The sequence below is a fragment of the Pantherophis guttatus genome, chromosome 5 (assembly GCF_059756535.1).
Source record: "Pantherophis guttatus breed Tessera chromosome 5, ASM5975653v1, whole genome shotgun sequence".
In the NCBI taxonomy this organism is placed as follows: Eukaryota; Metazoa; Chordata; class Lepidosauria; order Squamata; family Colubridae; genus Pantherophis; species Pantherophis guttatus.
In genome coordinates, this window is record NC_142067.1 from 106,166,281 (window position 1) to 106,179,048 (window position 12,768).

Consider the following 12,768-nt stretch of genomic DNA (forward strand, 5'->3'; position numbering starts at 1 on the left):
CCTCTAATTATGATTGATAGTTTTCAGTCTTCCTGGTCCAGACTATACATGCCAAATTGCAACTGTATGGCTTCTCATGGCCAGCCATCATCCTGATGGGCTATGAACGCACAATAACACACATTTCAAGCTGTGGGCCATTGATTTAGAGCTGCAAGCAAGTTTACCAGTTCTACCTAGAAAGATCTTCCTGGGCCACTCTACACGTGTTTTTCAAACAGTCAGAAAGTTTAGTCACACAGGGCCTTATCCTTGGTCAGTTTCAGTTCCTCCCAACAGACTGAGTCCATGTGATGAAGGAATAATTGTAACAATAGAACATATTATTTTGTATTGTCTCCTCTACGCAGACGCTCACCAGGAATTATTATCTTCATTCCTAGTACTTTCTATAATCTCTGGTTGGTTTATGACAAAACAAAGAAATAATGGGACCAGATTTATATTTTAATTCAGAAGTTTCTAAAAATCAATGTAAAATTAAAACCAGAAATTTTGTTTTTAGATTTGAGGAAAATTGGGAACTTATTATATATGTTGATAGTGGCAAGACTCTAACAGTGGAAGAATGGATAGTAAAGGTGATGCAATTAGCAGGGATGGCAAAACTGATTGTTTTAATTAAAGAGAATAATTTATCTAATTTTGTTTCCTTTTGGAAATTGCTTCTGGACTTTTTGCTCAAAACTGAAAAACTGAAACTTTGATTTTAGGTTTTGATTATTAGAATGATTTTGTTATTATAGAAATGGCTTGAAATGTTGTGAAATGTAAACCAAAAGGTTGTGATTGTATTATTTTTGTATTTTACTGCACCGGAAAAGGTCAGAAATCACTTTTTATTTCTCTTGGTACTTTTCTTTTTCTTTTAGTTCTCTAACTTTTGTTTTTTCTATATTTTTTATTTTATAATGAAACTTAATTTTAAAAAACATGAAAAAGGAATTATTATCCCCATTCCTTACTTAAGTTCCTGGTTATTCTGATTTGTTTCACCTTAGCTTGCTATTAGCAGATCAATCTAACATTACTTCTTTGATCATAGCTAAGTACTATTAGCTGTGTAGTATCGTACTAAGTACTATAGTTTGCAGATATACCACTGTGTTTCTTCTAATCATTTTAGATATTTTAGAACAATATTTTTTATCCTCAATAATTGTGATTTTCTTGTTTTATTATGCTCAATGACTGAATAAAAAATGATTGAGTCCATCAAAAAAGAAATAATTGAGGGCACCAGCAAGAGTTATAAATTAAGCATATGTTTCTTCAGCTTACAGTGAATCTGTAATTGGAAATGTGCTAAACAGTCCAAAGCCTTCCAAGCTCAATTTTACAGTTGAAAAGCACATGCACAATTTGTCTTGGTAAATTTACAAGGAACCACAAATTCATTTTACTCAAGATTATTTTTTGTACTGGTGCATTCATAAAATGCTTATACTTCTTATTACCTTATCCAATATAAAACAATATAATATTCTTCTGCGAGACTTTTTAGGTCTCCATTAACCCATAATAAATACTAATTTTAATTGCATACTAAATCCACAAAGAACAAAAACAATAAAATAAGTGTACTGCTACGCTGTTTATAGTTTAGATGATATTTATGGTATAATATACATACATATAAAAGTGTACACTGAACTTAAAAAATTCATGAATTCAAGGGAGCTATAAAAATATTTCTACTTTCCGATATATGCATATGTATATGCAGACATACCATTCTTAAGTGTGTATTTACATCCAGTTAAAGCCAAATTTAGAATAAGTCAATTAAAATTGATGAAATTAATTTCACTTCCTCCATTTCAATTTCCATGGACAAAGACATAAGCATACACACACATTCAAGCACATCTTCCCATCCAGCCTGAAACAGTTCAACAATCAATCTACAATTAACATGGAGTGGAGCCCTTGGATCAGGCCCAAAACAACCAATGTAACAATATCTTCCCACCAAATATATACTTAAAGGAAACCCATCAGCAGACCATGAGGGGAAGGGCAATTTTCTATTATTATTCCCCTAGAACAAGGGTGTCAAACTGGCGGCCCACGAGCTGGATGCGTCACGTGCAGGCCACGCCTACCCCGGCTCCGCAAAGTCATGGTACATCATGTGATGTCACGTGACGCGATCAAATTTGACACCTGTGCTCTAGAACATGTTACTCTGAAATTGAAGACAGCTGTGTTCATGCCAAACAGTATGCTTTTGAATTGTGGTACTGGAGAAGACTCTTGAGAGTCCCTTGGACTGCAAGGAGATCAAATCAATCAAACCAGTGGTGGGTTGCTCCCGGTTCACACCGGTTCGCAAGAACCGGTAGTAAAAATTTGTAGTAGTTTGGAGAACTGGTAATAACATTGGCTGGCCACGCCCCCGAACCGGTCCCTGGCCCAGTTGCCACTTGCTTTTTTTTTTTTTTTTAATTTGATTTATATGCCGCCCTTCTCCGGAGACTCAGGGCGGCTTACAGTGCCACCTCATCAGAAGCTTTTTTTTTTTACTTTTAAAAGCATTTTTTCTACAACCTCTTCAGCCGAAGAGGTTGCAGGAAAAAAGATGCCTTTAAAAGCCTCTGGCAATCCCAGCTAAATTGACTGATCGTTAGAGGCTTTTAAAAGCATTTTTTTTCTGCAACCTCTTAAGGTTGTAGAAAAAATGCTTTTAAAAGTTAAAAGAAAAAAGTTGGCCATGCCCACCCAGTCACATTACCACCACCACCAAGCCACATCCACAAAATAAGCCACACCCACAGAACCGGTAGTAAAAAATTTTAGAACCCACCCCTGAATCAAACCCAAAGAAAATAAACTCTGATTCTTCTTTGGAAGGATAGATACTGAAGCTGAAGTTCAAATACCTAATGAGAAGAGAAGACTCATTGGAAAAGACTCTGATGTTAGGAAAGAAGACAAAAAGAGAAGTGGATGGCAGAAGATGAGATGGTTCGATAGTGTCATTGGAGCAATGAACATGAATTTGGGAAAACTCTGGGAGACAATGGAGGACAGGGGAACCTGGCATGCTATGGTCCATGGGGCGATGAACATGATTTAGTGACTGAACAACAACAAAAACTTATTCCAATGAAATTGAACAATACTTTGTCCCAAAGATGTTATGTTTGTAGAAAATCCTCCTGAACATTTCGGATATTCCTGAAAGATATGGAATGACAACGTTGTTGTTCTCTTCTCTATCTGTTGTGAAGGTGCTCCTACTGGATCTTTTTGTGGATTTGACAAAGGCCCAGTTAGGATAGCTGCAAGTTCTGAGGACTTCCTTGATGTGTTTTGTTCTTTCACTTTGCTAGTAGGCAAACCTTCAGTGTAGTGATGTACGGTTCTATTTACTTCCAGTTTGTGCTTCAGTAGGTGGTGTGATTCAGAAGGTAAATACTGAAACCCCACACACTGATCAGATCAGGAGGATTTTCAACAAACACAACACACCTGCACTTTAAACTCAGAAACACATTAAGGCAGAAGCTTGTCCACCCCAAGGACAAAAGACCAGATACAAACAACAATGCAGCAAGACATGCATAGATCTGTACATTGGGGAAACAAAACAACCACTTCACAAATGCATGGCACAACACAGGAGAACAAACTCCTCAAGACAGGATTCAGCAGTTCATCTGCATCTGAAAGTAAAGGATCACTCTTTTGAAGACAGCAAGGTTCATATTCTGGATAGAGAGAACCACTGGTCTGAAAAAGGAGTCAAAGAGGCCATCTATATTAAAACTGAACTGCCCTCCCTCAACAGAAGGGGAGGGATATGATGTCATCTACTGTAGCTCCTGTTTATGATGCAGTCCTTTCAGCAGTACCAAGGAGGTTCCACATCCATTTGCACTCTGATTCAGGTGAATCTAAGGATACAGATAAATCCCTCAACAATTCTCAAGAGCGCTAACAACTGGCTGTCTGCAAAGAATATATAACTTCTTCCGTCCCCCACCAGTTAGTTAGAACTGAAGAAGCTTCTTGGATGAGAAGTGAAATGTTTTCAAAGAAAAAACCAAGAAAGTCCTATTATCTTTTGAAAAAAGCACCTTTGGGACTTCCGGTTTGGTTTCCGTCACCAACAGATGGTCTTTCGGGACCGCCAGCCTCATCGCCCGTAAAGAGCCGTCTCTACAGCTGAGAGACGCTCGAAAAATTCCATCTCCTTGAGGAGACGTGAGATAGAGCCGGCGAGAACAGGTAGAGCCCTCTGCGAACTCCCCAGAGTTTTTTTTTTACTCTTGGGGAGGAAGCAGAATGTGGCTCCCTATTCAGCTCGCCGCTGCTCCGGGGGTCGGGGGAACTCTGCTTTTTGCAGAGCCAGGTGATGGGACCAATCCAATCAACGAAATCTAACAGATTGTCTGAACAAACAGGATGAAACCCGGATTTGGGACCCTAAATCGCAAGTATTTCTAACAATCCTATGAGTGATTTTAAAAGTGAAGAAAGAAAGTTTAAAATGGCGACTGGCTGAGGCTTGAGAAGAAGAAAGCTGAAAGCAAAAGTCCTTCTGTTTGAATAGTTTAATACGTTACAAAGTATCTGAAATAATAGCTGGCTAGAATTGAAGAGAAAAATTTCTATTTCATGTTTCTTCCTTCTTAGAGACTTGATATTGATATCGTTTGTAGAAAAGTCTTTTTTCTTAAAAAGAGTTTGTTTGTGTGGCAGAATGGCGTTAAAACTGACAAAGCCAGACAACCAAGCTGCGGGGGGGGGTCCCCCATTTACAAATCATATGAGCAAGTTTTGAGCTTGCAGATTCAGAAGAATGGCTTTAAAGACCTAAAGGAATTTGTTTTGGAGGAGATGGCAAGACATGATGAGATTGTGAACCAGAATCTTGAAAAATTCAGGCAGGAAATTAAAGAGTTGGTACAACGAAAGTATGATAATCTGAAACAACAGATTGTAACAGCTTTGAAAAGATTTTCAGAAATAGTTATAAAGATGGATAAAGATACCAACTTAGAAATAGAGTCTAAAATGAAGGAAGCTGATTATAAAATTTATAATCTGGACAATAAAATACAAAGAATTGAAAATGATTTGATAAATATTCAAGAAAATAGCTCAGAAGTAAAGTCTAAAATAAAGGAAGCTGACCACAAGACTTACAATGCAGATAATATAAAACAAAGGATTGAAAAAGAAGTCACAATGATGCAATATAGGTCTATGGAATTTGCGGTCAGAATGAGGGGAATACAGGAAAATAACAGAGATGACTTGAGAAAGATGTCTGCTGAAGTTCTGGCTGTGATTTTAAAGGTTAGTCCTGAAGAGGTATCCTGTAAGATTGATAAGGCCTACAGAATAAATTCTTGGGTTGCAAAGCAAAGGCAGTTGCCTAGAGATGTGGTGATTTACTTTACTGATAAAGGAATAAGAAATGATATTGTGCAAAAGTCTTTTAACTCCACTCTAGAAATGAATGGAAGGAAGATTTGGATATATAAAGAGCTGCCGTCCAAGATGTTGAAAGATAGAAAGGAATTTGGATTTTTGGTGACTGAGCTAAAGAAACAAAACATCCCATTTAGGTGGGATGCTCCAGTTGGTATAATATTGAGATACCAAGGAGAAAGATATCAACTAAATACTGTTGAAAAAGCGGAATAATTTTACTACAAGGTTTTTAAAATGGATCCTACATCTCCACGTATGCCATCAGTGTTAGGAACACAGGAGGGGAATAAAGAAAAGCAAAATGAACAAGAGATTGAAACTCAGGCTAAGCAGATGGAGATGGAGGTAATAGAAAAACAACAAGTTACAGAGGCCTTTTTGGACGAGCCGCTTTTGGATTCTCCTTCAGAGGTTAGCTGGATTATCTATAAATATAAGAGAGGCGGCTTTGGATTTTAATGTGATGTCTTATCAAGTTACAGACCAGCATGGAATTCAATCAGCTGATATACAAGTCCTAGAAAGGCAACTAGGATGGAGATCTAAACCACAAAAAGTTAAGAAAAGAAGAAGCAGGTCCTACAAAACTAAATTTTTTTAAACTAAACAACAGTCTAATGCCAGTTACTTAAGAGACGATTAAATATAATAAGCGGGATTTATAGACGGCTGATACATGAAAATATAACTGAGGCAAATTATTGACTTATACTATTTTGAGAAGAATAACAGATCTCTGCAGTGCTGGTGCTTTTGGGATGTGGAAGATGGCCTCTGATTGAGTGGATTGGAACTTTCTATTTTGGACTCTTTGAAAAATGGATTACGTATATGCTGAGTTATAAGGCAAGAGAACTATGGGATTGGGGCATGCAGAAGATCTGGTTGTTACCCCAATGTGGTGGTTGGAATTAATAATCTAGATAAAAGACACTACAGAAGATACTACATGGAATATAAATATAAAGTCACTCGGGTGGTTTTTTACATACGAAAATACTTATTATTGATGGGGGCAGATGGTAATGGAAGGTACTGAATATACTGTTGGAAGCTGAACCTGATGTTACCCTAACATGGGCGATGGAATTAATAATCCAGTTGAAAGACATTACAGAAGATACTATATGGATTACAAATTTAAAGTCATTTGAGGATTTTATTTATATATGGAAATATTTTTTAGTCATGTGGTGTGGGCAGAAGAACAAAGATATTAAAAATATTATGTATGGTAGACCTGTAGGAAAATGGGTGGAGTTAGGTTGGGTTACTGATTGTTTAGTTTAGGAAAAGGGATGTTATGTTTAGATATAAATATACGTAAAAGATTTGAATTAAGAGATATATGTATGGGGGTGGAGGAAATGGGTAGATTATGAGTTGAATAAATGCCAAATTAGGATTTATTATATAGTTTTATAGCTGAAGGTTGCTTTGAAATGTATAGTATAGGGGGGATATAATAACAATGTTAGAAAGAAATGGTTAGCATGTGGGGGGTGGTGTAAAAGGATGGTAAAGTATTATATAATTTGATATCAATTTGGATTTTATTTTGGAGAAGCCATGGGGGGAGGGGAGGGGGAGGGGGATTAGGGAGGAGGAGGGAAAAAAGGGGGGAAAATTTGTATTTGAAAAACTTTTTCAATAAAAAAAAAGAAAAGAAAAAAGCACCTTTGGGACAACCATGACTTAGAATGATTGAGAATCTCCATAGATATTAGAATAATTTATTTACCTCATTGATAGGTTTCTGAATACATGAAACATATTTAGCATTATGAAATATACCAGTGTATAATTATCTCAGAAATAATATATGATTTTTTTAAAAAGATATGGATGGATGTTTCATATCACCAATAATATATTTATAAATAATATTTATAAACATTACTTAAAGATCTTGCAGAGATCTCATGAACCACAAAATCAAAGATATAAGAAAGCACGCTCTAGTAATTTGTTACCTAGATTATGTATCATAAAAGATACCTTTGAAAATATTCTCAAAATTTCATTTAAAAATAACCTTTCACACCAGATGTTGTTAAGCAATGACCATAATGATTACTAGCATTCCCAAAAACTGTATTTCTTTGCAGTTATGATTATTATGGACCAATATATCTGAAAGCTGCCAGTTCGGGGGAAATGGAATTAGCATATAATGTTAAAAATAATAACAGCGCACAATTACTGTCCACATTTTGTGCTACATTTGTAACTTCCCCAGCCCAATGCAAAGTCTGTAATATCCTTTAAGGTTCTTCATTATGCTGAAGGCTCAGTATTTCATGCTTCAATTTAATTTAAAGTTATCACCTCAGGCCATTTCTGAATGCTACCCTATACTAAGATTACAGGTGATTTATTCATGAGCAGACTGTAGTTGATCCCAAGTTATGAAATATGTTTCCTAGAGAGAGATACAATGCTGATATAGATTTCTTGTTCTATTTTTAAAATTCTCTTATGCCTTTCAACACTTCAAAATTCAGACTGAATCTATTGTACCACTTCTTTTGTTAATCCTTGGTTCTGAATTGGCTGACATTCTTCTTGTTTTTAAAATGTGGTTGCTGTTCCATACTTTGTAAGTTATTTTATGATTTCTATTGCAAGTTAATTTATAATTGTGGATATGGCTTATTCAACCCTAAATCACACATTATTGTTAAAGATATGCTTCTCCTTGTTTAAATACATGTAATGGCATATATAAAAAATGCTGTCAGAGTATATTCATCAACTGAAATAGAACATGGTGACAAGATCAGCCAATGAATAGGCATAGCAACTAAGTCAGCCAATTGGGAGGTGAGACAGACTGGAGCCGGGGCGTGTCTTAGTCTGCAGCTTCTGAGTGCTGAGAATTGAAAGTGAAACTAGTCTCTCTACTGCTGCTGTACTCTGTGTGTGTGTTAAGCTCTGAGCTGTGAAGCTGTGTTTGTGAATATGTCTGCTGATCTGAGTTGAAGAATCAACTGTTGGTATTGTAAATATACTTTATGTGTTATTATGAATATAAAGAAGTTAGTGAATCCATCTGATTCAGTTATCTGTGTGTGTTTCTGGATTTGATTTTTGCAAGAAACTATGACAAATGGAATTAACATTAATACTTGGAATTAACATTAATACTTCCCAACATAGGAATTCATCCAGGCATCCAGAACTGTGGATGCCTGGATGAATTTTTGTGGAGATGAAGATCAGCCAAAACACTTATGTGATAGTGGAAGGCAAAAAGTAAAATTGACTGCAGCAATGGATTCTTGATATCTATCATATTTTTTAAAAATTAACATTTCAATTATTTCTTCCTCCTCCCCCCCAAAAGGGACTTAAAAGGGATTTTTGTTTAAAAGTCTAGTCAATCTCTTGTAGTTTTGAAGCTTTATTGTTTTATAGTGCTTTTGTATTTTTATATCTATTTATTACTGTTTTCATTGTTACATATATATTACATTAACATTACAGTGTGTGTGTGTGTGTGTATATTGCTATAAGATTGTACCAGTGGTGGGTTCCTCCCGGTTCGGCTTAGTTCGGCCAAGCCAGTAGCAATGACGATATGACATCACTGAACCGGTTCTCTTTGTTTGGGGGCTGAGTCCCCCTGCCCCTGCTCCCCCCCCCGCATTATTCTTACCTTTTATTTGGCCCCACCCCAAATCAATTGCTGCCTCCCGAGTCCCAGCTGATTGGCTAGAAGGAAAAAACTGTTTAAACTCTTGCTGTGGGGCTTCAAAGGGCTGCCCTACAGCTGATCAGTGTTAAAAGGCAGTGTGGTGGTAGACCAGTGCCTCCAAAAACAAATGAGTAGACTGGTGCCTCCAAAAATAAATGAGTAGACTGGTGCCTCCAAAAACAAATGAGTAGACCGGTGCCTCCAAAAACAAATGAGTAGACCGTTACAGCGCTGCAAGCAGTTAAAAGCCTGGTAGACCAGTATCTCTGCTAAATGACCTACCCCCGGAGATACGCACGATATCAGACCTCCGGACTTTTCGTCGGGCCCTGAAAACACACTTATTCCATCTAGCCGGGCTGGCTTGATCCCATCCTCTCAGTTTTAATTGAATTCGGTTTTAATTGGGTTGTTTTAAATTTTGGGCCGAAATTATTTAATTGTTTTTTAAATTGTTTTTAAATTTTATATGCTATGTTTTATCTCGGCTGTACACTGCCCTGAGTCCCGCAGGAGAAGGGCGGTATAAACATAAACATAAACATAAACATAAACATAAACATAAACATAAACATAAACATAAACATAAACATAAACATAAACATAAAATATCCTAAAGAATTGTCACATGATCATCAAGCCATGCCCACTAAATAAGCAATGTCCACAGAACCAGTAGTAAAACATTTTAGAATCCACCCCTGGATTGTACATATTGATTATTTTGATTTAGCACTGATTTTATTGTTTAAATTTTTCCTCTATATATTGCATTGTAAACTTCAACCTCAGGATGGCTGAAGAATTAAATGTGTAATGAAATAACCATTATTATGAATAAGTAGACAATTGTATAAGAATTACTGATAAATTATCTGCTAAGTAGTAAATGTATTTTGATGACCAAAGTTAGGGGAATGAAAGCAAAAATAGTTTCTCCCCTGTTTCTTAGTTATTGTGGTATTGGAGTGTTGGAGTTAGTTAGTTTCTTTGCTGTATGGAAATAAAGTATGAAAAAAAAAGTAAAATATATTCAACACATCATAAGCTTAAAGAAAAAAAAATATCAGGGAAAAAAATCAATAAAATGGAGAATTACATACCACTATTTGTGTTTGTTGAGGTCCTTCTCCTTCTTCCACCCTACAAAACAAGATTCCATACAGCAAGCGTTATAGCTCCACTTACTATGAAGTCAGTGGCAAAAAGTTTATTGGAGGTATATAAATATATATTTCAGCAGTGTTTTCACTTTTTCCCATTCTTGAGCAACAGCACATGATTTCTGAAAGTAGCAATCCTCAAAATGATAACTACCTTATAAGCATTTTTTTAAAGTCCTACTTCAGAGGTGGAGATTTAAGCAAGGTGAGAAAGAGGAAGCCATCAGCAAGGTATGCAGACTTTTTAATATTGCACTTGTGTCTATTTAGCAATATCACATAGTCTTATATACCACTTTATAGTGCTTTACAGCCCTAAGTGGTTTACAGAATCAGCATATTGCCCCCAACAATCAGGGTCCTCATTTTAACAACCATGGAAGGATGGAAGACTGCGTCAACCTTGAGCCAGTAAGGATCGAACCTCTGGCAGTGAGCAGTGCAGTAACCTACAATACTGCATTCTAACCATCATGACTCTTAAGGAGGTTTATCATCTTCTTTCATACAAACCAAATACTATAAGCAAGCCAGTGGTGGGTGGTATATAGAGGAGGAGGGAAGTGGGATCTTTTAATTCAGCAATAAATATAAATATAAATCTGTTGTGACTCCGACCCCCGAGCCTGTTTTATCGGAGGGAGAAGACTCCGAAAGTGAAGGAGAGGAGTTGGCAAGGCCTCCCTCTCCAGGACACTCCTCTCTGGCAATGCCTCAGGTGTGTTCCGAAGGAGAAGAAATAGGCCAGGAGCCAGGCATTTCTGAGCAGCCGCAGTTAGACAGCAACGGAGATAAGTCTTGGCTGGATTCCCAACAACATCGGAAAGACAAGCGCATGCCGCAGAGAAGGAGGCGTGCCAGAGATTAAGCTGAGTCACTGGACCACACCCCACAGGGTATAAAAGGGGGTGTGGTGGCCATTCAGGCTTTGTGATGGACAAAACTGAAAGCTAGCAAGTCATTCTGCATTTCTGGAACTTTGTTATATGCTCTGCTTGGACTGATTTTTTGGACTGGACTTGACTATTCTTTGGCTTTTGTGGACTTTGATGTTTTCGGTCGGAGGAGATAAACCTCCCTTTGTAAGTAAAAAACTGTTGGCAAGCAGCCACTGGGTTGCTGCCAATTCTGTTATCAAAGGAAATTCTTGTCTGCTGGTTTATTTTAACTCTTGATCGACTGCTGGTGTGCGTGTGTGAGACGGGGACAGAACATAATCTCAAATAACATGGATGTTTTATTTTATATTCTGCTTTTAATTTATCCAATGGCTAAGTCTTTTTGTTACGTGAGTGCTCTTCCAGGCTCTTGCTCATTCAACATTAGTGGGCAGCTTTGAGTGCCAATTACATTTCTTAAGCTATAAGCTTTTTTATGATGACAAGGGCCTAGTACAGGGGTCGGCAACCTTAAACACTCAAAGAGCCACAAAGGTCCTAACTGGAAGCCCCCGTTCAATTCTGGAGCCAACAGGAAGTCCGGTTCCCCCATCATAGTCTCCTCCTAGCGCGGCGTCCTTTTTCCTCTGCTGACCGGAAGTCCGGTTCCCCCACCATACAATCTCCTCCTAGAGCAGCATCCTTTTTCCTCTACCTGTCCTAACCAAAAACCCTATCCTAACCAAAAACCCTATCAATTGTGGAGCCAACCGGCAACAGGGAACCACAGCAGAGGGATAAAAGAGCCACATGCAGCTCCAGAGCCGCAGGTTGCTGACCCCTGGCCTACTACCAGAGCTGCTCAGAGCCAATACCCAGTCTGTGAAAAGTAGTAACAATTTTTAGCATATAGTGTCAAATAGTAATTGTGGACTAGAGGAGCTACCATAAAAATGGTTAGGGCAGAGGTATAAGAACAAAAAGAGGGCCTCTTATGCATGGCTTGGGAAAAGACAGCAGTCAGTTTATACAAATTTGTATGTTTAGGTATGAATTTTGTTTTAATAGAAAAATGTTCTTCAGTATACTATCCAGATCAGGGGTGTCAAATTCGCACCCCAAGGGCCAGATGTATCACATGCTGGCCCACTCACACCCAGTTTAGCGAAGGGAAAAAAGTCAGGGTATGTTACGTGATGAGGCCGTGATGACACGGGTTTGACACCCAATCTAGATGCTAAGTACCTGAGTGATTTTTTTTTAATTTCTCACAATTAACTTTGTTATATTTGAACAAAATAGTTGTCAAAATAGAGGACGTCTTCAAATAAAGAGCTGTCCTTAGAGCTCAGTGGATAAAAGTAAGATAGTGTATTTTCATATTTGAAGATAGACACACACACAAACACACAAACACACAAATACAAACACACACACAGTAATTTTTCAGTCTGTGTACCTCAACTGGGCTAATTTACACAAAATTTGGGACCCATTATTCCTGTGGGATTGAAATTTAGCAAAGCTATGGCTGGTTCAGCACCACTGTGCCTTCCAACTGCAAACTGGAGCAAGGGAAGATGAG

The 12,768-nt window shown here is 37.5% G+C and overlaps 1 protein-coding gene across 2 annotated transcripts in view; it reads right to left on the bottom strand.

Annotated features, from left to right (window-relative positions):
• FGF14 (fibroblast growth factor 14) overlaps positions 1–12,768 on the bottom strand; it is a 357,939-nt gene that overhangs the window by 164,658 nt on the left and 180,513 nt on the right. The window contains exon 2 of one of the 2 annotated variants that reach the window (XM_034418088.3): positions 10,246–10,285. The exons of the other annotated variant lie outside the window; for it this stretch is intronic. Coding sequence (XP_034273979.1) covers positions 10,246–10,285 — 40 coding nt within the window. The remainder of the gene's footprint in view (positions 1–10,245; positions 10,286–12,768) is intronic. 2 annotated transcript variants of the gene reach the window in all.